This window comes from Chelonia mydas, chromosome 2 (assembly GCF_015237465.2).
Source record: "Chelonia mydas isolate rCheMyd1 chromosome 2, rCheMyd1.pri.v2, whole genome shotgun sequence".
In the NCBI taxonomy this organism is placed as follows: Eukaryota; Metazoa; Chordata; order Testudines; family Cheloniidae; genus Chelonia; species Chelonia mydas.
Window position 1 is genome coordinate 48,228,861 of NC_057850.1, and position 27,470 is coordinate 48,256,330.

Below are 27,470 nucleotides of genomic sequence, written 5' to 3' on the forward strand. Positions count from 1 at the left end.
AAAACAGAAGGCACTTCACAAAATTGGTTCACTGAAACAATTTAACATAACCCATTTAATGTCCTTCACTTCAAAATTTGGCAGTGAACATTTTTTAAAAATTGTAGTGAAAGGTTAAAAACATACAGAAAGCTTCTTGGCAGTAAAGCTTCAGAAAGAAAATTCTGCTAAGTGACAAGCCTGGGTCTTTCTCTCTTTTTCTTTTAAGTGACCAGAAGACTGCAAGAAAAATGGGAGGGGAGAAGAGGAGAACTTGGGATCTCAAAGCTGAGTTACATTAATGTAACTTGTAAAAAAAATACCAGAGAACACTTTGATAAGAGCCCTTTCTTATGGTTTTGAATTTAAGGTGTTTTGTGAAGTAGGTAAGGAAGCAAAAGGAAATACACTCCCAGAGTCAGTGAACTAAGAGGTTATACATTCATTATTTAAAATACTTAGATTATGAAGAAGTCTAGAATGTTATAAAGTTAGAGGTAGATGAGACAGTCTGGTTGCCACTGAATCTAATAATTTAGTATCTGCACATCAAAAAGATCACAGACTCCTTCATTATCATCCAGGTTAAAGTTGTAGTCATCTCCAGGAGTAGGAGAGAGTCGTAAGAGAGGAAAAACTGTAAAACAAGAACAGTTTTGTTAATCATAGAATCACAGAAATCTATTATATTTGAAATTCTGCCTTGCAACATCCTATAAATTTCAAATCATTTCCAGCAGAAGGTAAATAAAAACTTTGTCCAGTGTCAGTAGTCCAAAATGTTACAACTTGCTTTGCTTTGGCAATAGTTGTCTGCAAGCACTGGACTGTGCATTGGGGATCCTGGTGCAACTCCACCAAAATAAGGTTTAAAATAATTTAAATGCACAGACGCAATTTATTAACTATGCTTTAAATGAATTTCCTTTGCCATCTTACCTGCGGCAAAGCCAGTGCAGTGTAACAGAGATTAGTCTCCTCTGCTGCAGCAAAGCAACACTTAAGCAGCCTTTGTGTTTCGTACCTAGCAGTGGGTCTATTATATTATATAGCCTCCATTATTGTAGTACCTGTGTGCCTCACCATCTTCAAATGTATTTTTCCTGTGAGATAGGGGCATGCTATTATCCCCCTTTACAGACTGGAAACTAAGGCATGAAGAGACTGAGGCCATGTCTACACTGCATGGAAGTCCATCTAAGCTACACAATTTGAGTTATGTTAATAGCGTAACTCAAGTTGATGTAGCTTAGATCTACTTACTGCAGGGTCCACACTACATGATGTCGACTGGAGACATTCTCCCATCGACTCCCCTTACTCTTCTCGATCCAGTGGAGTACAGGAGTCGACAGGAGAGCGATCAGCGGTCGATTATTGACCGCTGCAGTATCAATCCTCCGGTAAGTGTAGACAAGCCCTAGGTGACTTGCCCAAACTCACACAGGAAGCCTGCAGCAGAGCAGGAAATTAAACCCAGGTGTCTCCAGGCTAGTACCCTGACCACTGAGTCATTCTCTCTCTCACCAACTGGATACTCAATTAGGCCCTGAGCCTGCAAAAAATTGAACACTGGCATCATTTAATGCAAATGAGTAATATCACTGAATCTAAAGGTATTATACATGTATAACGTTACTCACACATGTAAGTGCTCGCAGGATTTGGGCCTTAATACCTTGACAGTGACGATCAGTTTGGAAGGGAAAACAGGTTAGTGATGGAAACTCGAATAAGGGTGTAAAGGGGGAGCTGCAGCAGGAAAGAAGTGGGAGTGAAATACATCATGGTTAAAATGGTGCTGGCAGCTCATAGGCGCTGACTCCGTGGGTGCCCCGGGGCTGGAGCACACATGGAAAAAAAAATAGTAGGTGCTCAGCACCCACTGACAGCCCTGCCAATCAGCTCCACCCCCACCCCAGCACCTCCTGCCCACCTTCAGCTCTGCCAATCAGCTCCTCCCACCCGCTGGGGATCAGCTGTTCAGCAGCATGCTGGAGACACTGGGGGCAAGGCACATTCAGGGAAGAGGACTTGCGGGAAGGGGTGGAGTGGGGGCAGAGCAGGGGTCGAGGACCCCTGGGGAAATGAGGAAGTGGGGCCTGTGTGGCAGCTGTTTTAATATCAGATATTTGTAATGAAGTTTGGAATCAGATTTGAACAAAGATCTAGGGAAGTGGTGAATTCAGATATGAATGACATTTGCCTGCAACAGCAGAGGACTAGACTCAATGAGTCAGGAGATCCCTTCCAGTCTTATGTTCCTTTGAATGAATCACATTCTTAAAATATAACTCTGCTTATTAAAAGATAGGAATGCTAAATGCTTACCATCTGAAGACATCAATTCGTCAATGATATCACTACTAATAGTTCCTGTTAAACACAAAAGCACTTGTTTGTGAAAGTCAGCCCAGGTTCTATGCATTAAACAGCTATTGAAATGGAGAGTGTTGGCTGCTACATTTATAACTTAATGCTTGCAAGAGCAGTAGAGATAGTCAACCAGACCAGTATCCTACTGGGCTAAAAATAATAAAACCCCTTAACTTTTCCTTCTGGACAGTTTCTGGTGCTATTCTTAGGTTGCACAAACACTTATAACTACAAAGGGAATGTAACCAATATACCAGAATGGAGCATCTTTATGCGGGATGCACTTTACCCCAAACCAGACAGAAACCACAGCCAAAATGGTGAAAAGAAAAGAGCTGCAGGAGGGAGAAGGGAAAGGCTGCAGACAAGACAAACTGCTGGCCTCTTCTCCCCTGGGAAATCTGCTTTTAGCTTTGTCAGGAAGGGTTAAACTAAAGAGTCTGCCTACCTGTGGGCTCATCCATCTTTGCTATATCAAATGAGTTTGGCTTGAGAATACAATTAACATCCAAGGGAAGCAAGGCCTGATAGTCATTTGAGCTAGCAGTAGTTTGTGTTGTATCTGTTGCAAGGCTTGTATACAGCAAGGAGTCCGGAAGGCTAGAGTAAGGAGTTGCTGAAGTTGTATTGTTCTCTTGCATGCTGTTGTCTACAATGGCAGAAAAGTACATATTACAAAGTTTGGTATGGTAAACTATATGCACACACCTGTATCTGGCTAAGTCTTACTGGTAGAACATGGCCGGTATTTGAGATGTCATCTCCTTTCAAAAACCAGGCACAGGTCTCAAGGCCCTTCAGAGATTTGGTTCACAATGTCTGTAGTATGTTGCTAAACAGCATTTGATTATCTATTAGTGATAAAAACAAGTTCAGGTAATCTCCCTCGCTGAGCCTGCTTTTCACATACAACTGCCTTTTGCAACAACAGCAGGGACTGTCCTAGTACAAGCTTGTCAAAGGTAAATGTTAAATGTTCAAGCTTTATGTTCTAGTAGAGGTTTGAAGCCTTTTTCAGACAGCACATGCAATCACCTTGAGGAACAGCCCAGACCCCTGTTGTGGGCTGGTTCCTGGATCACTTCTGAGGTGTTTCTGGTATAGGATGATAAATTGCAAGTGGAACAATCCATTTCAACAGAAGTCTGAACATAGAACAGGAAGAGGATAGTGACCTCCCCCTGCAACCTCCAGTCAGCTGATAGTAACTCCACTGGGGTCAGGTCTCAGGCTGGCAGCTGCTACATTATGCTAACAGTTGATTCCCTTTCTCTACCCGATCTCTAAACAAATCTCTTTTGGGGGTAGAGGGAACAAACCAGGGACTCACCTGATGGTGTATCTGTAACTGGGGTATGTGGTAAATGCTGCTCCTGGTTAATGTCATGCTGCTCTGATGGATTCTCAGTAGATGCAGTAGGTTTTGGGGGAGTCAGTGGAGTTGCAGGTTGAGATGGGGGCTGTGTAAGGTCATCAGATGGAGGAACTGGAAACACCACAGGCGTAGAGGAACTTGATTCTTTATTAATAAGCAGCACATGGATAGGTCCTGAACTACTCTTTAGACTGATCTGGTATTTCTTTTGTCCGTTTTGTCCCTTTAAAGGTGGCACATTGAAACAACAGTTATAATTCTTTGTGACTGACAATTAAGTCAAATAACTGCATGCAGCAATTGCCGTAGAAAGTAATGGAAATGCATAATTGCCTAGGTAGAAAACTTATTTAAAAATAAAATTCTCAAGGTGCTACTGCAAGGTGACACAATTTTCTAGTCATAAGACCATATTAAGACAGTTTTATGCAAAGTTAACTAACCTCACATATCACAGAAAAAGATTTAAAACCAACACACCCCATAATCGATAAGATTACAACCCTTCTACATTCTCACATAATTAACAACTGACACATGGCACTCAAGTACAGAATTCTGTGCCATGCTCATGTAATTGAATTCAAGCTTAGCTGTGAATAACAGCAGGATTCCCACTAAAAACTGACCACTGGGACATAGCCTCTTTAAAATAATTTTCTCATCTGCAAAATTGTCTTAATTAGAACTAACTGTCCCACCATAGCCAAATCCCTCTGATTCAGTGAACACAGGAAAATTAGTGTTAATGGGGACAATTTCCCTGCAGAATAGTCAACATAAAGCCTTCATGTTAAAGAGCTAGTTCTTGTGATTCAATCTGGCGTGTGCAGTGCTGCCACCATTGGCTAGTTAATGGGATTAAGTCATTATCTTTCTATTTTGGGAACAGGTGAGATATTTCAGTCATGGAGACAACTCTAATACAAGTTATCTGTGTCCACCAGTACAAAGGACAGTCTCACTAGATTAGCATTGCAGTTCACTCTGTGGTATTTTTTATAACCTCATTGTTTAGTTATGGCGCTTTTACTCATTCCTTGCTCAAATTAAAATATGAAACGCATCAAATAGAATCACTATCCTCCTACTACTGCACAAAAAATGTTTGCCACTCTTTCCCCACCTATGTAGGCAGCATGAAAAACTGAAAAGCACTGTATCACAGAAATTGAAGACAGCAGAAGGTAAAAAACATGAAGCCAAATAGATTGTCTTAATCCATTGTTCTTGGTCAAAGCAAGTTTGCTCTGTCTATTATTCTCTGATCCTCTATCTGTTTTTCTACCGCTTCCTCTGTTGTTCTATGTGGATCTGATTTGGGTTTCCAAATTCCTTGGCCCAGCAGGGGTTGGGAAGAGAGGAGCTTGCCACTGAAAGACCACCATTGACAGACTCTGAAGGAAGCACCACTGCTTTTTGCCTGGAGGGAAACAGCAGCTATTGGGCTTTTGCAAGCAGAAGAGAGAAGAAGGAAGGGGAAAACCGAAAGTATCTTGTTTTAACTGAAAGGTCCAATCACTTTTACTCTGCCTAGATGTGCAAAAATGCTGTTTACTCAGTATCAGTCCACATCCAATTAGGTGAATCCTATTTTTTTCCTCCCATACAGACGAAGAGACAAATCTTGCTAGCTGCAACACAGGCATCCTTACCCCTCCCTCACCACACATATGTAAGCAAACAGTTTGTACATACCATTTCAGGTATAGGTACTTCTAATTGTGTACCACAAGGTGCTTGAATTGCTAGAAGGGTGTCTCCTAGTGAAGTAGTAATTTAAGAAAATGTTAACCATATGTAATTTTACACACTCTTGGGTTGTGTACACTCAAATGGAATATAGTTCTTCTCTAATGCCACTTCAGCATTAGTCTGATACAATTTGGTGTTCTTCAGGAACAAATTATAACATGAATGAGAGCAAAGCTTGAAGAAAAGCTGTCCATCTTTGTATTCATAACCATGATATCCAAGGACTTAGCTTTAAATGTCCCCAGAACTCCAAACTCTGTAGACGTACAATTTGGGTGTAGTTACCTTGCACAGTGCACTTGGACACCACTGTTCTTTCTGTAGCTTACTGACTCTTTGAAATACCAGGGGAAAGTCACTTCACTTCTCTGTGCCTCAGTTTCCCACCTATGAAATTAGGATAATGCTTCTTTCTCTCACAGTGTATTGAGAGATAGAATGAGGTTTACAGTGAGAGAAGTGCTAAGTGTTTCCATATTTTATAATTAGTGAACTCTTGTAATAACCTTTTTTTTATTTTGGGGTTAAACTCTATAGTACATACAAGTACATGGTAACAGAGAACATTATCTTGAAGTTCTTCCTCAGGCAAAACTAGAGAAGTTAAAAAAATAAAAAGGCATTTTATGTAACCTAGAATTGTTTTCTAAACTTTGGACCACATTGTCCCCTCTTGTGGAAAAACCAGGAGGGGAACCTGGGAGGGAAATCTCTGCCAGAGATCTTTGCAGAGAGTCTCCCTCATCCTCCAGTGGGGGAGAGGTCCCAGTTTTTCACCACCCCCAAATTGCATGGAATCGGAGGAGTTCATGAAAAGAGTGGAGCCATCTGTGCAGATGTTATGTGCTTATTCCCCAGCTCTTGGCTTCACCTATCCCCAGTAGCATGGCTCCACTGGAACTGTACTGTCAGGGATTCCCTCTGGCTGCAGCTGTCCCCAGAAAATATATGGAAGCCTGGGCCTGAGTTGTCTTTTCTGGGGAACCTCTGGTGGGTCAGACCAACATGTCCTGCCCTGCCCCCTGCATCTCCTACCTCAGAACTTGGACAGGTCCTGCAGAGCCTGCATTAGGAAAAACAATGCCCTGGGGGCAACCAACCCCCACTTCCATGACTGCAGATGGAAAAGACACCTAATAGCTCATGTCGCTTCTGTCAAAGTATGTAGTTTCAAAGTATCAAGTAGCTATGTATTGTAAGTTCCATTTCTTATGAACATGATTACACTTGCAAACATTTTCTAAATTCAAAGTAACCATGGGAAAAAAAACAGGGATCTAATGTTACAGTGAGGTTTATGTAACAAAATAATAAATACAAATAATGATCCTCATGTTGTAAGAACTTTGTTCAATAGCAGGAATATGGAATCCCTGGTTCTAGATCTTCATTAAATAGCCATTTTGTATTGTAGGATATGTGGTTTTTTTTTGTGAGGGGCTGGGATGAGAGGTATTTGAAAAGATCCCATTTCTAGAGGTTTCAAACAGCAAACAGCTTTCTTTCAAGTCTGATGGTTAATGCATGAGAACATAAGAATGGCCATGCTGGGTCAGACCAGTGGTCCATCTAGCCCACTATATTGTCTTCCAACAGTGGCTGGCACCAGATGCTTGAGGAAATTAACAGAACAGCGCAATTATTGAGTGCTTCATCCCCTGTCGTCCAGTCCCAGCTTCTGGCAGTCGGAGGCATAGGGACACCCAGAGCATGGGGTTGCGCCTCTAATCATCTTGGCTAATAACAAATTGAGGGACTTATCCTACATGAGTTTACCTAATTCTTTTTTTAACCCAGTTATAATTTTTGCCTTCACAACATCCCCTGGCAATGAGTTCCAGAGGTTGTTTGTGCGTGGTGTAAAGAAGTACTTCCTTATGTTTCTTTCAAACATGCTGTCTATTAATTTCATTGGGAGACTTCTGATTCTTGTGTTACGTGAAGGAGTAAGCAACACTTTTCTTCACTTTTTCCACACCATTCATGATTTTATAGCCCTCTATCACATCACCCCCTTAGCTGTCGCTTTTCTAAGATGAACAGTCCCAGACTTTTTAATCTCTCCTCCTGTGGAAGCCGTTCCATACCCTTAATCGTTTTTGTTGTCCTTCTCTGTACTTTTTCCAATTCTAATATATCTTTTTTAGAGATAGGGCAACCAGAACTGCACACAATATTCACAGTGTGGGAATACCATGGATTTATATAGCAGCATTATGATATTTTCTATCCCTTTCCTAATATTCAGTCAGCTTTTATTGACTGCCACTGCACATTGAGTGGAGGTTTTCAGAGAACTACCCACAGTGACTCCAAGATCTTTTTCTTGTGTGGTAACAGCTAATTTACATCCTATCATTTTGTATGTATAGCTGGGATTATGTTTTCCAATGTGCATTACTTTGCATTTCATTTGCCATTTTGTTGCCCAGTCACCTACTTTTAGTGAGATCCCTTTGTAACATTTTGCAGTCAGCTTTGGACTTAACTATCTGAATATATATATATATTTATCATCTGCAAACTTTGCCACCTCACTGTTTACCCCTTTTTCCAGATCATTTATGAATATGTTGAACAGCGCTGGCCCAGGACAGATCCTGGAGACTGGGCTGTTTATCTTTCTTCACTGTGAAAACTGACTATTTATTCCTACTCTATCTGTTAACCATACTGATCCACAAAAGGACCTTCCCACTTATCCCATGGCTCCTTACTTTGCCTTTGGTGAAGGACCTTGTCAAAAGCTTTGTGAAAGTCCAAGTATGCTATATTCACTGGGTCACCCTTGTCCACATGCTTGTTGACCCCCTCAAAGAATTCTAATACATTGGTGAGGCATGATTTCCCTTTACAAAAACCATGTTCACTCTTCCCCAACATATCGTGTTCATCCTATGTGTCTGATAATTCTGTTCGTTATTATTGTTTCAACCAGTTTGCTGGGTACTGAAGTTAGGTTTACTGGCCTGTAATTGCCAGGATCACCTCTGGAGGCTTTTTTAAAAATTGGTGTTACATTAGATATCCACCAGTCATCTGGTACAGAAGTTGATTTAAGCGATAGTCTACATACCAGTTAGTAGTTCTGCAATTTCATTTCTGAGTTCCTTCAGAACTCTTGGGTGAATACCATCTGGTCCTGGTGACTTATTACTGCTTAATGTATCACTTTGTTCCAAAACCTCCTCTATTGACACCTCAATCTGGAACAGTTGCTCAGATCTGTCACCTAAAAACAATGGCTCAAATATCGGAATCTCCCTCACATCCTTTGCAGTGAAGACAAATGCAAAGAATTAATTTAGCTTCTCCACTATGGCCTTGTCTTCCCTGGTTAAACCACCTGCTCCAAACATCTTACAAAAATACAGTCTAGCAGAAACTTACCATTGAAGCAATTACAGATGTCTTCATGAGTGACATATGAAAATGTGATTTATGTCAAGGAAATTTTAAAGAAGTAAGAAGCTGAGATTTTTGCCTAAGGAATGTGAAGTTGATATTTAGTGCCATTTACAAAAGAAGTTTGTGTTCCTACAGTGTGTTGTTTAGGTGAGGTCTACACTTTACATTTTTACTGTTATAGCTAATGTTGGTCAAGAGTGGGATCTGTGACTGACATAACAGTGGCAAAAGCCCTTAAGGTGGATGCAGCCTTACAAATGCAGAATTTTGTCATTACCACCTATGTGCACATTATAAATGCTTTGCCAATATAGCATTCCAGTATAACTAGACCAGCAAAGCCTTTCCAGCATAGCTTTGGCCTTAGACTACTATTAGAAAGTTTCCAAAATGTTATTTAAATGTATTTCACACATACTATCACCATTTCCTTTTTACTGATAAGTCTGGTTAATATCATATCGCTACGATACAGGATGTCCAAAGCTATCGTGGATCAGCACGAATTCTGGTTGAATCCAGGATGAATTCTGCCAGTGACAACATACCCATCAAAAAACTAAATGCAGCCTACAGAATAGTCGAGGCAAGCGGCTTGGAAAAGAAACAACATCCTGTGTTTGTCCTGGATTTAACTCATAGTTATGGGAATTTCTCTATTAAAAATCCTTATGTTGAAGGTTTTACCTGTCAACCGTAAAAATACACAGGTCAGCACTGGAGCTTGGAAAAAGTATTGTTCACTTTACTGAAAAAAATAACTTTGGCTGCTGTAAGTATAGTTAAGAGAAGTCAACAGAACAGAAAGCTATGAGATCTTTTACTGTTTCTGTGTAAAAACTACAGCAAAACCAAGACATTGTCATTATCAAGAGAGAGAAAACTGGTTCCCAGATCCATGTTATGTAAGTTTTTCTTCTAAATAATTTAGAACCAAAATGATTTAGTTTTAATGATTTTGTCTGATGGAATTTGGTGCAGTCAAATGATAGTTGCTAACTCTGCCACCATTAACATACAAATTATTTTGTAACAAATGTAAGCCACTAAAATGTAATAGGAAATAGGAACCTGTTGATGTTGAGAAGCAGGACAGAGAGCTCTGAATATATCTTAATGCAAGGGCATGGCAGGGCTTCCAAAGGTGTAAAACAAGTTCTATTTTAAAAATTGTGTGTATACCCATATCCTCACACACTTACAACAACTTTGAAAGCACCTGCTTTCCCTTCCACTTTTAAATGGGTCCTAGTCAAAACTCCTCCTGGAAAATAACATTTTGGGTTTAATCCTGTAATCCCATCACATTCAACTAATAATTATTTCAAACTGAGTACTGCACATGGTGGTTTTTTAGGACTGGACTTCCCTGTGAGACCATTTGCAGCTAGAGAGACAGTGCCATAATTTATATAAACTGTTTTGAAGTTTCATGCAATACGTTTTTAGTCAATGTTTCAACTAGGTTATAACTAATCACTGTAGTTTTCATTTCAAATCTACCCTTTTTCAAATGTAAAAGCTGTTTTCTGAAAGTCATTTTATCTGTAGTGTTTAGAAGTAGAGGCCAGGCACTCCGGGTTTTGTTTTGCTTACTAGGTATTCAGCTTGCAGTATCACACAAGACAAAACTTAGCCTTACATTGCTTTAGATATTTAATTATATTCCAATTACTAAATTATTTTGTTAACGAGGTTTGGTACACTACTCACTATTAGACCTTCTCTGGTGGCTTGGGGTGCCCAATCCCACTCCATTCCCAGCACTCTCAGCAAACTGACTCCACTCAGAGCTTTGCAAAACTGGACCAAACTGTGCCTTCACAATCGATAAATCATTTAAAAATGGATAGTTGCACATGCTAGTCTACACTGGCAATGGTAAAGCGCTGCTGTGGGAAATTTAATTATTCCATGGGAAATTTAAAATTTCACTGCTCATTTGGGCCTCAATTCAGCATAGCACTTAAGCACATTTAATTGCTTTGCTGATTAGGGACCTTACCTGTTATGTTATCTGTATTGACTGGATTCACTTCAGAACAGCTGTAGTCTATCAGGTTAATGATCTGTCCATTTCAGCAGGCCCTGACGTGATAAAAATCACTGATTTGATTGGAGCGGTTTCTATTGAACAATCATAATACAGTGTTAAGTGCTTTAGAACTACTTATAGATAAGACAGGTTTCAGAGTAGCAGCTGTGTTAGTCTGTATCTGCAAAAAGAAAAGGAGGACTTGTGGCACTTTAGAGATTAACAAATTTATTTGAGCATAAGCATAAGCTTGCGTGAGCTACAGCTCACTTCACAAAAGCTTATGCTCAAATACATTTGCTAGTCTCTAAGGTGCCACAAGTACTCCTTTTCATTTTATAGATAAGAGTGCACTTTCCCCTCTCCAAAGTCTCTAATAACCTATTTTGTTCAATATCCTCTAAGGGCTTGTCTACACTGGCACTTTACAGCGCTGCAACTTTCTCCCTCAGGGGTGTGAAAAAACACACACACACACACACACACACACACCCCGCCCCGAGTACAGCAAGGTTCAGCACTGTAAAGCACCAGTGTAGACAGTGCACCAGTGCTGGTAGCCACACTCCCAACTCTGGTAGCTACGCCCCTCGCGGAGGCGGGCTTTTTTAGAGCGCTGAGAGAGCTCTCTCCCAGCACTCTGCCACGATTACACAAGCCATATTAAAGCACTGCCACGGCAGCACTTTACCACTGCCAGTGTAGACTAGCCCTAAAAATGCTAAATGTGGTTACAAAGTAATAAGTAAACATAGTTTAAACAATATACTTATTACCTGTTTACACACAGGATAATTTCAGTTCCAGTTTCAACAAGCCTGAGGAGTTTATCAACTCATGTATCTTTTCAAAAGATTTAGATAACCTATCCTATGAACGACCAAAGAAGAGTATCCAGGAGTATCCTAAATCTAACAAAATCACGAAAGCAATTAATTTCAGTTAAAGCTAAAAGTCTGGATTTTCTGCATTAAAAAATTACCACTGTGTAAATTTCTGGTGGATTATTTCCAGATTACCATTGATACAATCACAGAGGTTAAAACTTGAAAAGACCTATTAAACCAGTGATTTTCAACCTTTTTACATCTGTAGACCCCTAAAAAATTTTGAATGAAGGTGGGATCCCTTTGGAAATCTTAGACATAGTCTGTGGACCCCCAAGGATCCAGGGATCACAGGTTGAAAACCACTGTATTAGACCATCCAGTGCCTCTTTCTGCTAATACAAGATTGTTCCCTACAGTATATCTTCCAGCACTTTGTCTAGCTTGGTTTTAAAATGCCACAAGCAAAGTTTCTTCTACTCCTTTAGATCTCACTGTGTATTCCACAGCCTAATGGATCTCGCTATTGTCTCATAGCACTTGCTTCACAAGGCGAGTTAATTTCGCTACCAGTGCAAAAGAAAATTGAAATCATATTTTAACGGAAAAATGCTTGAGACCAATTCCATTTCTTCTAGAGTTAGTAAACCCCTCTTGGTCACCTAGTTCAAGTATCTTCTCACTTCTAGAGCAGGTCATATTATGTGACCAACCTTTTAATATATGACTGGTGCTTCTTTAATTCTGTTTCACAAATGCACACAATGTACGTCCCAAAGGATATTGGTTGTTTGTGGAGTCATCCATAACATTTTTGATGCTTTGCTGCAGCCACAATTTTTGCTGATCCAGCTCTTTTTCTTTTAGTTCCAAATCTTCAATTTCTGCTTCAAGATACCTCAGTCTGTCTATGACTTCTTTCGTATTGCAGCCAGCACCTACACCTCTTTTAAAAGGTACAATATTTTATGCAGTCACAATATGTGTAATGATAATGTAAAAAAACTACAGAGAGAGAGAGAGTTTGAAGCATGGGTATTGCTTTTTTTTTTTTTTTAAGCCCACCATATTAATTATATTATGAAATACTAAGAGGTAGTAAAATCCCTGCTTTTCTTTTTTAAGTAGAAAAATATTGAAAAATGTTTTAAATGTGGGGCCAACATTAGGATTCCCGTCACTGATTTCCATTTTCAAGGCAGGTGGTGTTTTCTGTGTCAGGACTGTGTACCCAGCTCAATTCCCCCTAGTTAGCTCCTCACACGAGCGATGGAAGAATGGAACATGTTTTCTTATAGGCCGAATCTTAGGCTAGCACACTGCCTGCCTGGTCCTTAGCACTGCTCTGTTCAACTCTACCACACGCATCAGAGGCACATCTCCAATCCCTGCCCAAACTCTTCTCGAAGTTCAAAGATTTATTTCTTTTGAGTAGCAAGTTATAAAGTTATGTTATATAAATTTTAGTGCCCATGAAAATGGCCAGATTCACTTTTCAGGATTGTCAATCTAGACACAGTACAATATGAAAAACAGCAATGCTAAATTGCCCCCCAAATATGCTGAAAACCTCAGACTTCACAGTTCAGAGTACTTCAATCTCTAGCACCATTCAGTTCTTGGCCTCTCTGAAAGCAAGGATGCCAACTGCAGTGAGGACACCTGGTCATTAGGAATTGGATTGAGACCACTGACATATTCTACATAGGCTACAACTGATTACAAAATGAATTTTAATTATTGTTGAATATAGCCAAGGAAAAAGGAATTAGGCTAACTTTTCCCCCCTTGAAAATGTGAAAACTTGCAGAATTGACACTTCTTACTTCCATTGGATGCTGTTTTTTGACTTTTTCTCAATTAAATCTATGCCTTCCAAAACATTGGTGATGTCATAGATTCTTCTTTTTTGTCTCACAGCAAGAGTATCAGCAGCCTGTTAAAAGAACAGAGATAAGTGTCAGCAATCTGCACACCAAGGCAAAAGGCTAGCCCATTAGGCTGCTCACCTGAAGCTCAGCAAGCTTCCTGGGTGCTACAGACTCTAGGTCCCTGGTTTCACAACCTACAGGTCACGACCTTAAACTGGGTCGCCAGAACACATCAAAGAGTTGCAGGGCTGGCTAGGCTTGGCTCCTTGCTCCCCGTGTTGTGACCCGGTACACAGGGTTGCAGTACCGCTTAGGTCTGGCCTAGCAACTCTTCCGTAATGACAGCGGTGGGCAAGCTGGGCACTACGACCCCATGAGCCAGGCCACAATGTCACTCACACAAATTCCCACTCCCACCCCCCAGCAGGGTGGCCATGCTAAACCTGAGCAGTACTTTGACACTGGTGTATGTAACACCCAGAGCAGGGAGCCAAGCCCAGCCACCTACAAGGACAGGAGCCAAGAGGGAACAGTTGATGTCGTGTTCTCCAATAAGTACTGGCCTCCCAAAGTGCATCCTGCTCTGCAACTGAGCAGCACCCCATCTTCCGCTCCTGTCCTCCCCACGAAGCTTGCCCCCACCCAATGTACCCCTCTCACTCAGCCAGGTGACTTCCCCTCTGTCATGCTACCTATACCCCAACTAATTCCTTCCTCCATTCTCCCCACTTTTCCGCCAGGACCTCAAATTCCCGCTACCCCTTGACCCTCTGCTGCCTATGGGTAATGCGTGAGGCTATGTTTTTGGGGGCACTATAGGCTCATCGCCCCTCCCCCACACTGCTTTGACCCCATATCCTCCCCCCCCCCCCAATACCCCACATCCCTCTGCCCCCTCCCACAAAATTCCTTCCCCAGTTCCCCTCCACCTCTGACATGGGCCATATGTGGGGACAGTGTGTTTTGGGGGGATTATCTTGGCTCACCCCGCCATCCCCAGTTGCTGGTTGGGGGGGGTTCCAGCTATTCACATCTGGCTGGAGCATCTGGAATCTTAGTTCTGAGCTCCTCTGTCCCCTCCGACATCCCCCTGGAGGGGGGTGGCCTCTGGGTTGCAACAAATCATCAAAGTTTACAAATGGTCCTGAACTCAAAAAGATTGAGAAACATTGCTCTAATCATAATTCTGAAGGGAAAGGGTTCACTATTCAACACTCACAGATGCCCAATTATACATTTTTAAGGCCCTTAGTTTTCAGTTTTTACCAACTTTTAATAAAAAACAATTCCCAGTTTTTACAAAAGCTATTATTCAGTTTTTACAGATATTAACCCAAATTTTGGACCACTTAAGTACATGAAAAGTACTGATTATGTTAAACACATCTACCTAATGGACTGGATTTTCTTATGTTAATAATAAAATAGTCTGACTGTAAATGCAAGGCTGTCTGTTAAAGTAAGTCAACGTAGTGGAAGATACGCACATGTACATGAATGCGTGTGTGTATGCACAGTTAATGTACAGCTAATGAAATGAACCAGCATTAAACTGCTTTTACTTTCAATACTATTATCTTTCTATTGGTTGCTTCTTCTTTCCTTCCATCCCACAATATTAACTGCTAATATTTACCTAAAAAACTGACTGATTTTTTTGTATCAGTTTTCACCCATTTTTTAAATTTTTGTAACAAACACTGATAAATTCGTGAGAAACATTAAACAAAATACAAACCACAAACAAAAGGCCTTGCACATTCTGCACCACTGACCTTCAAGATCAGAGTCCCTGGCTAAGTCCAGCCAAACTCCATACAAAAATGGCATGCAGGGCTCTACAATCCATGCTCAGAGAAACCGCCAGTTACCTCAACTTAGGGGCCAGTTATTCCATAGCCAGCTGGGTATATGCCACGCAGGAAAGAGTACAAAGGTGCTGTGCATGTCCCAAATATTAAATAACCAATCCCTCTCCTTCCCCCCACCCTCATAAAAAAGTCTGAAAATTTCTTTTTGGAAGGTGGAGAATGAGAATATGGAAGGAGGAGGGCAGTATCTCTCTGCAACAATAACCAAATAAACCCTCAGAGTAGAGGAGGCTAGAAAGAAGTCTACCTCCTCTGGTGACTCTGAAAAAGTAATCCAGTTCTATGCTGGATTAACTCATGTTCACCTTAGAACCACACATCACAGAGTAGTTAAAGCCTCAATAACCAGGGGTAGTCTAGCCAAAAGATTTTCAGTGTATCTTGTGTGATATAAAATGGAGCAGCTACCTTCTGTTAATATGTTTCTGGATCCCTCCATTGGACCTTCTCTCCAAATCATTGAGGAAACACTTATAGAGCAACAAAGCAGATTGATTCTTCATGTGTTCCATTAGAAATGTAGAAATCATAAGACATAACAGAGTGTAGCAACTTTATAATTAAGAATGCCTTTAATACAGACCCTTGTATTAAGAATGTAATACACAATTAGAATTGGGAGTAGAAGTGATTTTGCTTTTATATAGCGTGTTCCATACTAAAGCTATCTAAACACATAGAAAAAAATGAGACAGAAACATAGCACAGCAACTTAATGGACAAATGTGGAAGCCATTACACACTTAGCAATAGCTCATGGCTTTGGACAACTGAAATGTTTCACTAGAGAACAGAAATGTTGATTAAGTCTCCAGAATTATCTCCAACCTTTTTCAAAAGGCTTAGTAAGCTTAACTTCTACCTGGAAATCCAGCAAAGATAGGTAGAAAGAATCTCATTTTAAAAGGTGGGGCAGGGGCGGGGCCTCATGGAAGAGGTGGAGTGGGGGTGGGGCCAGGGGCAGCAGGGGTGTCAGTGATGCGGCCTTCGGGCCAATGTATTAGTCTTCATGTGGCCCTCCTGGTAACTTGTGTTTGAGATCCCTGCCCTAACCTAACTATGTCTGAGCTACTGAAGTCCTCAAATCGTGGTTTAAAGACTTCAAGGTGCAGAGAATGCTCCAGCAAGTGATCCGTGCCCAACGCTGCAGAGGAAGGCGAAAAACCCCCAGGACCTCTGCCAGTCTGCTCTGGAGGAAAATTTCCTCCCGACCCCAAACATGGCGATCAGCTAAACCCTGAGCATGTGGGCAAGACTCACCAGCCAGACACCCAGGAAAGAATTCTCTGTAGTAACTCAGATCCCACCCCATCTAACATCCCATCACAGGCCAACCCCATCTAACATCCCATCACAGGCCATTGGGCATATTTATGGCTAATAGTCAAAGATCAATTAATTGCCAAAATTAGGCTATCCCATCATACCATCCCCCTCCATAAATTTATCAAGCTTAGCCTTGAAGCCAGATATGTCTTTGCCCCCACTGCTCCCCTTGGAAGTCTGTTCCAAAACTTCACTCCTTTGATGGTTAAAAACCTTCGTCTAATTTCAACAATAAACTTCCCGATGGCCAGTTTATATCCATTTGTTCTTGTGTCCACATTGGTACGGATCTTAAATAATTCCTCTCCCTCCCTGGTATTTATCCCTCTGATATATTTATAGAGAGCAATCAATTCTCCCCTCAGCCTTCTTTTGGTTAGGATAAACAAGCCAAGCTCTTTGAGTCTCCTTTCATAAGACAGGTTTTCCATTCCTTGGATCATCCTAGTAGCCCTTCTCTGTACCTGTTTGTTTGAATTCATCCCTCTTAAACATGGGAGACCAGAACTGCACACAATATTCCAGATGAGGTCTCACTAGTGCCTTGTATAACGGTACTAACACCTCCTTATCTCTACTGGAAATACCTTGCCTGATGCATCCCAAGACCGCATTAGGTTTTTTCATGGCCATCCTTACTTAGATGATCACACACTATTTTTTCACAGGACCTCTGCCTCATTCAGTGCAGAGGATGGACTGTGCTCAAATAAATTGGTTAGTCTCTAAGGTGCCACAAGTACTCCTTTTCTTTGTGCTCACTTAATGAGCAGCTATTCAATATTCTGTTTTCTCCTTGTTGTTTAATGTGTGCCCTATGCCTTATTTACCACACAATATTCAAACCCTGCTCTAAAGCCAGAATTAATTTCCTCATAGGTTTTTCTATGGCATTCATCATTATAATATCTGACTGCTTCATAGATTCCAAGGCCAGAAGGGACCATTGTGACCATCTAGTTTGAACTCCTGTGTAACAGAGGCTACAGAACTTCCCCACAACATTCCTAGAGCAGATCTTTTAGAAAAACATCCACTCTTGATTTAAAAGTTGTCAGCGACAGAGGATCCACCACAACTCTTTGGTAAGTTGTCCCAATGGTTAACCATTCTCAACGTTAAAGATTTCAGACTTATTTCCAGTCTGAATTTGTTAAGCTTCAGCTTCCAGCCATTGGATCCTGTTACACCTTTCTCTGCTAAACTGAAGAGCCCATAATTAAATATGTTCCCCATGTAGGTACTTATAGACCGTAATTAAGTCACCCCTTAAGTTTCTCTCTCCGTTAAGCTAAACTGATTGAGCTCATTGAGCCTATCACTATAAAACACATTTTCTAATCCTTAAAGCATCTCACGGCTCTTCTCTGAACCCTTCCAATTTATCAATATTATTTAATTAATGTTTACAACTCCTTGTAAAGTGAGGGTGTTGGTGCATGGGCGAAGGGGGTATTATCTCTATTTACAGATGAGGACCTGAGGCACAGAAAGTATGTCTACACTACAATCAGTTAGTCTCTAAGGTGCCACAAGTACTCCTTTTCTTTTTACTACAATCAGGTGGTGTGATTGCAGCACCTGCAGACACACCAAAGCATAGGCAACTTCACCCACTAGCTCTGCCCAGCCAGGACCCTGGGTACATACTCTAGTGACCACTGCTGAGTCTCCGCTTCTATTATTACTCAAGCTAGCTTTGATGTAGCTAGATGAAAGTTAGCTCAGGTATGTACACATATGCTGCAATTATACCTCTCAAATTGCAGTGTAGACATACCTAATGAGATTAAGGTCAAAAGCAGCCACTAATTTTGGGTGCCAAATTTAACACATCTAAGACTGATTTTTCAGAGTGCTTAGCAGTATATAGCACTTTCTAGGTTCAAAGCACAGTTCCCATTGACTTCAGTTGCAGCTGTGTGTGCTCAGCTCTTCTGCAGATCAGACCCCAGGGTCTCATGTCAGGAAACCAGAAAATGAGGAACACACAATTAGCAACCACCTGTGAAAAGTATGGTTTAGGTGACTCAACTAGCATCACATATGAACTCAATGGCAGAGGGAGGACTAGAATCCAATTCTCCAAGGCAGTGTTCAGCTGCCTTAACCATGGGACCATCCTATCACTCCTGAAATCCCCTGCCTCATTCACAACACACCTTCCAACTTCCACACCAAATAAAGGAGGGGTCCTACAGACAACAGTTTCCTTCACTACACAACTCTGAGTGATCCCCAGAGGAGGTCCAGCCTGTGCACTGATGGAGGCAGAGATCCCTGTGGACAAAATGGTACATGATCATATAATCAAAGACTTTTCACTATTCATAGCCACAAGAAGGTGAGTTAAGGTTAAACAGGGAAACTTAATAATAGTCCTTTAATTTAGTTTTTTGGGTAATTTCCTAGGATTTTTAAATAAGCAAACTGAAAAAAACAAATTCTATCATGTGGCATCTTATGGAGACCCACATAGGTCATCAGCTGGGTTGGAACCTTTACACCTTTGTCACTTGAGCTGACAGAGTAACTGACAGAAGTAATAAGTTGTCACCTTCTAAGCTAGGGGGGAGGAGACACTTTGCCAATGGGTTTCACTCCTATTTGCTGACAGCAGAGGAATGGTGAACTCAGGAATCCTAGGTTTTGTTCCAGGCTCTGGAGGGGAGCGTGGGCACAGACTCTTTTGCCCATTCCTCCCAGCGTGTGAGCCCTTCTACTCTGTCCTCTTCAACCTATCCTTGTCCTAGTTCTATCTCTTCCCTACTCCAGGCTCCTTATCCCAGTCCCATTCTCCTAGCCTACCCAGAGTCAATCTCCATTTCTCAGGATTCTCATCCTAGTTCCAATCTCCTTGCCCAATCAGTCCTACTCTTACCCCTCTGTACTCTCCGTCCCAGTCTCTTTCTCCATCCAGTACCACTTCTACTCTGCACATCTTTTTAGCCAGTGTTTCTCTCCCTTCTCCTGGCTTCCAGTCACCAACACCCCACACCTACCCACGTTCCCTGTCCCCACTGGCTCCCAGTCCTACTATCATCCTCTTGGCTCCTTGCCCCAGTTTCTTTACCCAGCCAGTACCAGTTTTACCCTACACCCTGGCTCCTCATCAGATCTGTCTTTCTTCCCCCCAGGCCTTGATTCTTAATCCCTGTCTCTCACCACATACACCTACTGGCTCCCAGACCCAATCTCCTTGCCCAGCCAGTTCCAATGTCCTTCCTGCCCTTGCTCGCAGGTCCAGTTCCCCCCTCTATTTCCCAGCCTCCTTGTCCCAGTATACCCCGTCAAGCCCAGCTCTTCTTCCCTTTATGTTTGCATCACATAGATTCCTCCTGCTCACTGTCTGGGCAGGAGACTGATTTCCTACTTTTAGTTCCAGTGCCCAGACCTGGCCCAAAGCGGCCCAGATCTGTAACTGCAGGGAAAGTCCTATTCAGGCCCTGACTGGAGGATGCCTTGTGTGGACACAATCTTCAGGGAATTTAGCTGCTAAAATGTAAGATGTCTCTACTGGCCATACATGATCTACAATTTTTCAAAGGCTTATACCTTGGTCAAATGTGAGTGGATTTTCAGGGGGACATCAAAAGACATTCCTGATTTAAAGGCTACCCCCTGCCAAATTTCAAGTCCCTATTCCAAAGCATGGGGGGGGGAGGGGGGGGGCGGTGCTAGGGTATCAGAGTTCTATAACATGGACAAAATATATTTTTTCTAGCTTCGTTTTTGGAAATAGATGAACAGTTTTGGTTGAAATTTTCAAAAAGAAATTCAGCCTGAGCCAGACACTCAGTATGGAACATCTCAGCCCAAATGGTTAAAATTGTAAACAGGACCTTACAGTGGGAAGTGTTGGTCAACTTTAATAGTAGGCAATGCTATGAAAATCACACAGGGCATATTTTTTAATATAACAGCTGTGCTGGAACGGTCTATTCCAGATTTATATTTAATCATTTATATATTTATGCATCACAAAATTTCATTTTTATGTAACAAAGAATTCTTCTGCATAGCTGAATTAAAACCCATCCCCACACTTGCAGAAGAATGGAGTTAACGGTGGTCTTTATTACCACCTCTGGTTAAAAAAACTATCCATTTTATACTGTTAGTCGGATCTAGCAGACTGGTCTCAAATGCATTGCTCCATCCCCCATCCAAAAATACACCCTTCTAAAATAAAAGAGGTTTGAAAATTGTATATGGCAGATGATACAGAAAGAGCCCATCTACAAGAGGAAAGTGACCTATTTCTGACAAAATTTTTCAGCAATGGGTTTATACTGTCCCCATCATGTTCCAGCACACAAACTTGTGAAAACCCTTTAGTTGATACTACAGGCAGGACAAAACTGGTTTCAACACAATTACAGAACTCATGAAAAATGCCATGTTCCACTAAGTTTTAATAACAGGGAGGTAAAACTTTCAAAAGCACCTTAAGAGTCTAAGTCCTATTAACTTTCAGTAAGACTTAGGCTGTTAAACACCTAAGTCACTTTCAAAATTGGAACTTAGGTGTTTTTGAAAATTTTACCTAAGACGTCTCAACAATTCTCCCACTGTTGGTAGCACTGCCGCAGATACAACTCTTACTGGGAACCAGATGTGCCAAGGTGGCTCACAACAGGCCTGGTCTACAAGAAAAAAGGCCATTTCACTTTAGTTGGGATCAGCTCTCCTTTCTCCCCCACCAAATTTCTCATATTTGGAATTGCTCAATAAAATATCTTTAGTGGAAAATAGCTGCACAGTAGTCACTGTTTCTAGTAACTCCTCCCATTTTAAGTAAGTATAAACCCAGGCAAATATTACTTGACTTTCCCTTAAAAAGGTTTGTGACTGGCAGACAAATACACAGCATGATGCATAGATTCTGTGAATATTTAAACTGTGACCCATTTTATGCTTCCAGGGAAGTTTTAAAAAGTAGTTCATTGGTATTTGGTTGAAATTAGAATCCAGGCACATTTATCAAAGCAGGGGCAACATCAGCATACCACTAGTTAGGAGAAGTAAGGATTATGCTGCTTCCCCGCCCCTTAAAAAAAATATAAACCTTAGACAAGTCAGCTAAGCAATCTGCTCTTCTTGCTCGCCGTAGCACACGATGTGTGCACTTGCATTTCTGCAAGCATTGCTTTTTACCTGACTACTACGAGGCACCATTTCTGGTGTGATTAATTTAGTCTCTCTTTTCTTGTTTCTACTTTTCCAGTGGGATTTTTTGTTTTGGAGCCTCCTTTCCCTCCTCATCTTTCTGATTTCTTCCCTTCTCACTTCTTCACTGATAATTTTATATCATCTCCTTGACCAGGCTTGTCTACTCACACAGTTATTCCAAGATAACATCACAGATGGGGATGGACATTATTCTGGAATAAGAATGTCCACACATGAAACGACTGAAAAATAACTGTTGCATTTTAAATTCGCACCCTCCTTTAATCCAAATTAATTTTGAAGTGTAGACAAGCTCCCAGTTCTCCTCCCACAGTCCATCTACCTCTAAATGTTAACAAGGTATGCGCCTAATGCTAGAACTATTGCCAATGACAGACAGACAGATCCATCTAAAGAGAGAACTGCTCCTACTGACCACTTATGGGACAGTGCACCAGAACCTAATGGGGGTGGAAGAAGGAAAAAGAATGACAAGACAACAACTGTGCAGTATCACATGCCCAAATCATAATCCCACAGCCAGTTTAACAGTGATTTTCAAGCTTTATTCCATGGACCACAAGGGCACCTGCTAGTGGACTACAGGTAGATAGCCAGCTCCTCTTCCTCTTCATATTCTGCTGCTAAATCAGGAAGCTAAAAACACATTTATTTAATGCCTTCTAAGTATTATTTTTCATATAAACAATTGGTATAGTTGTCACAGAAGTGTTACAGAAATGGTAAATGATTTTGAATGGGAAGATAGGCGGTTCACAAGACAATGTCTCTCTAAGATGTGGAACCTCTGGCCTTATAAAGATACCTGCTACTGAACTAAAATTGATGAGCCACCTGCCTACAGAAATTCTGTAACTCCCTGAAAATGTAGCTATGGTATGCAACTTGGTTTCTACTTTTCTTAATAGAGACATGTGTAACTGCTTTACAGCAGATACTGGGCTAAACAGATGTTCAGTTTGATTGGTCATGAAAGTACTAAACATTTATTCAGTACAGACTGTGCTTTAATAAAGTTTACTACAATCTTCTACTCATACTTAACAACTTAGCAAACAAAATGTGTAAGAAAACAGTTTCTGACTTAAACCTAGAAAACCTGCCACAATGGAGTGAAAGTAGTAGTAAGATTTAAACCCGAGCCTTAATTTTCATTCTTCACTCAAATTTTCTTTGTTTTTTTGGGTAAAAACAGACAAAACTTTAAATATCAATCATCACTACTACTATACTACCATAACCCTGAAAGAGACAACATGAAAAAGTGGACAACAGACAGACAACTCAGGACTTGTCTACACATGGAGTTATTCAGGATATCTACTGTGGAAGAATTCTATGTGTGGACACAGCTATTCAGGAATAAGAGTTATGCACATGGAGTTATGCCAAAATAGTTATTCTGCTTTAAATTCATAATCTACCTTATTCCAGAATAACTTTAACATGTAGACAAACCCTTAGATACTATGGTGATGAGAGTCAGAAATACTAAATAAATTAACCCTAATACTTTTGGGGAGCCATTATGGACCATAATGTAAATATATTACAGTGTTCAAAACAAATCTCCATTTGCTCCATCATCTTTGGAACCATCATTACTGACTTTTATACTTTCCACTTCTCAAACTGTCTCAGAGGATATCAAAGTTCACGACAGATAATAAAGTAAACTTCACAGCAGCCCCTGAGGCAGGGATGTTCTATGCTTATTTTACAGACGAAAAAGTTAAAGCACAAAAAGGCTTACTGACTTGTCCAGTATCACATAGGAAGTCTGTGGTACAATCCGGGACAGTCCTAATATCTTCCGGCTACCCTCCAAGCTTCCTTTGAAAAGTTTCATTTTCAAGTCAGACCCAGCACTTTATTCATTAGCGTTTCTAATCTATACCAGTGCTGATGCACAATACTAAACACTAAGAAAAAGTACATTTTCTCCACCATAAAACTCCAAAAAGAACAGTTGATGTTTATTATTAATTATATGGGAGCATAAAATTTTCTAGCTAACCTCTACTGTATTTTGCACTAAAAATAGTACATGAGATCTCAGTCAATTGGCGAAAATTAATTTTCATTGTACATGTTATTTCCTAATTAGAGAAAAGGTGAGTAAGGTAATATTTTTTTATTGGACCAATTTCTGTTGGTGAAAGATCCTGAAGGAGAGTTCTGCATAGCTTGAAAGCTTGTCTCTTTCACCAACAGAAGTTGGTCCAATAAAAGATATTACTTCACTGACTCTCTGATATCCTGGAGCCAACATGGCTACAGCAACATAGCAAATAAATTATGTAATTAGGACAGTTTGGGCAAAATTATCCATCCTTTTTCAAGAGATTCATCTGTAGGTAATATGAATTTTCCATCTTCAATAGTTCTTGGGTGTCCACCTGGCTATAGGGATAAATCCTGCTTCCACTAAAATTCTGTTATTGACTTCAGTGGAATCAAGATTTGATGTCTGAACATCCTGCTTCTTCCTTCTGTGAAGATTTTCTTCAGTAAGTAGTCTCCAAGTCACTTCAAACTAGGGTGACAAGATGTCCTGATTTCATAGGGACAGTCCCGATTCTGGGGTCTTTTTCTTATATCAGCTTCTATTACCCCCCACCCCGAGTCCCGATTTTTCACACTTGCTGTCTGGTCACCTACTTCAAACACTAAACAGTTTAAAAGACCTCAGCAAATACAACCTCTTGACCAGCAAAGCATCACGCAACATACAACTTCTTTGTGGTACAGTTAAATCAAGGATCTCTGACAAACTCCAAATATGAGATCTCTGGCAATAGTTGGATACATCTGATTGGGTATCAAGAGAATTACTTTATGTCACACCATTTCAAAATCACTTCAATTTGGGCTGCTCATAATTTATAGCTTGAACAAGTGCTGAAATGAGTTAAAGGGATACTATCAACTTTGAAACTGAATATTTTTAAGTTTCTGATTGAGCTCCATTAAAATAGTATGTCCTGTAGTTTTGTTTTGTTTAAAAGTCCTTTCGTTCATTAAAATTACCTGCTCCCCTATTGACAAAAATTGTTCTGCTCCCCTATTGACATTTAAGGGCCTTTTCAACAATGGAAAAACTGTTTATATAGGGAGATAGTGAAAGTGACAATACACATTGTTATCAAATGCACAATGTGAAGCAAACCAGAAGGAAAAAATGTTCACTAAACTGTTTCAGTTAAGGTAATCTTGGATATTACTTTTAAAAAGTTAATACATTTTGAAATGAATTAGCTGGAAGTCATCTGATTTTCTTCTGTGCAAATGCAAAAACCAAAAGATAGTCATTTTCTATCAGCAAAATCAGAGTTTGCAAGTACAACATAACATTAAAATGTATCACACGACATTCCTGAATTTCCAATTGAGGATGTAATGTTCAGAATAGGATCTTCCTTTTACACAAAATTTTCTAGCATCTCTGTCAGTCATAGGTAGAAAACAGGCAAGGAAATTTTAGATGCCAATAACTGCTTTTCTGAGGTTTCTGTGAACATATGTGTAAGTCACACAAGTTCTGAATTCTATAATCTGCACTCGCTGACTAAATTTCAGCCATCCCACAAGTGCTTCCATTAAAATAACTCCAAAACAAATGAGATACACAAACTGCCTTTTTTCTAAAAATGGAAGTTAGAAGCACTAGTAATGCATAAACATAAATCCAGAGTGGCCACAGCTCTACAACACAACCCAAATTATGGAGACTAGAGATCCAGTTCATCATGATCTGGCAGGCGGCCTCACCATGCCCTCTTGAACTAAGTTGGGGCTACACCTTATGCAGAGATCTGTCTCCACGAGTGCTCACCCAAGGGTAAGGTGCCTACAATCTGTTCCATTCTGTACCTATTAAGAGAGACTTTTGGTCTCTTGGAAAGTTGAAACCTCTTGGCTCGTCAAAAAATGACCATCCAATCCCTGAAATAAACCGTGCATCAGAGAAAGCCTTACAAGTACAGACCAGCACAAGCCTTATACCAGTGGTCCCTAAACTGTGGGGCATGGCTGCACCCCTAGCAGGGCACTGAGGAATGTTCACGGGGGCGCGGGTTGGGTCCAGCCCCCACTGGGGTAAGGGAGGGAATACCACACTTCCAGCCCTGTCTGCCCCCAGACCACCTCCACCCCAGCCTCACTCCTCCCCCAACCCTGTTCAGCCCCAAGTCCTCTCTGCCTCCAGACACAAATACACTAATATAAGCGTTTTTACTCTCTGCTTGGTTCTCAGACAGAAAAGGTTCTCTTTTGCAACCTGGGCTGGCCTCTCGGTCACAACTGATTCATGCCACTGGTTGGGGCTCCACAGACCCTGGCAACTTACAACCCAGCCCCATTACACTGCAGGGGAACTGGAAAGGAAGAAAACACTTGCTCTGACAGGACTCCACTCTCCCTTGGGAGAGGATCCTGCTCGTGTTCCAGTCCCTGCCAACTGCAACCCTTTCGCACTTTGATTGAGAAAGGAGTCTTAATACAGCTTTTAGTTTCTCTCTGGAAAGTGAATGGGGGAAAGTTATAGTTTGTATAGAACTATGGGAAATAGCTCATGAGAAAGAAGCCTGTCTATTCAAACACACACACACACACCACTTTCAGTTCCAGAGCCCCCCATGCCTTTTCCCATATTCAACCCCCTACACAGAGACTAGCTCCAGACTCCCCATCCCAAAACACATTACACCCTCCAGTGATGCTCAGCTCCACATCCACCCCACCACTGGGCCACCTCCACTGCAAAGACCACCCAGATCCACCACACACAGGGAGACCCCTCTCACAAGCAGGGTCCTCCCCCAAAGATACTCCTCCTTACAGGTGGGCCCACCCAGGCAGGGACAAGCAACCGCTCCGTCAGAGTCACACACTCACTCCCCCGCACGCTACACAGGTCCGGACACCCCCTCCTCAGCCCCTTCACCACCCCGCCGCTCTCCTCAGGACCCCCGGGCAGCTCAGCCCCTCACATTCACATGGAGAACACCCGCCCCCCACTCACACTCACTCCCTCAGCCCCTTCCAGAGCCCAGCCTAGCCCAGGAACCCCCATGCAGACCGCAACCCCTCAGGGGCTTCCCTCCAGATCCGACCGCCCCCTGCCAGGCAGACCCGGCCCTGCCCCGCGCACCCACCGCTTTCAGGTCCAGCACGCCGTCCTTGGCCTCCTGCAGCAGCGACACGAACTTGGTGGTGAGGAGCCCCAGGCTCTTCTCGTGCCGGCTGCTGCTGCCGCCGCCTGCCGCCGGGCCCCCCGCGCTGCTGCTGCTGCTGCTCACCGCCTCGGCCAGAGCGGCCATGCTGCTGCCCGCACTCCAGCGAGCGGGGCGTCCCCGGCGGCAGCGGCGGCGGCGGCACCACGTGTCCCGGGAGGCCCCGGCCACAACAATCCGAGCCCTGCAGGAGCCCCAGGGCCGGGGGAGGGAGGCCGTG

At 41.8% G+C, this 27,470-nt stretch overlaps 1 protein-coding gene across 2 annotated transcripts; it reads right to left on the bottom strand.

Annotated features, from left to right (window-relative positions):
- Positions 1–185: 185 nt before the first annotated feature.
- On the bottom strand, positions 186–27,470 carry E2F5 (E2F transcription factor 5). Of its 2 annotated transcripts, none has more exons than XM_027818511.3 (9): positions 27,173–27,470; positions 13,582–13,691; positions 12,540–12,701; positions 8,876–8,919; positions 5,429–5,493; positions 3,686–3,953; positions 2,804–3,004; positions 2,311–2,355; positions 186–616 (listed from the first exon to the last, which is right to left on the bottom strand). In XM_027818511.3, the coding sequence occupies exons 1-9, from the start codon at positions 27,335–27,337 to the stop codon at positions 507–509; spliced, it is 1,170 nt and encodes a 389-aa protein (XP_027674312.2). In that variant the 5' UTR covers positions 27,338–27,470; the 3' UTR covers positions 186–506. The 2 variants fall into 2 exon arrangements, with proteins under 2 accessions (XP_027674312.2, XP_043395338.1); XM_043539403.1 differs by lacking the exon at positions 27,173–27,470 and adding an exon at positions 14,613–14,746.

What these genes read in the sequence shown, in the direction of transcription:
- E2F5 (XM_027818511.3), bottom strand. Translation starts at nt 27,337, where the DNA reads ATGGCCGCTCTGGCCGAGGCGGTGAGCAGCAGCAGCAGCAGCGCGGGG. An exon ending in CATCTGTAATTGCTTCAATG is followed by an intron (nt 5,494 to 8,875) that starts GTAAGTTTCTGC and finishes CTACTTCACTAG; the next exon opens with GAGACACCCTTCTAGCAATT. An exon ending in AAGTACCTATACCTGAAATG is followed by an intron (nt 3,954 to 5,428) that starts GTATGTACAAAC and finishes CCACCTTTAAAG; the next exon opens with GGACAAAACGGACAAAAGAA.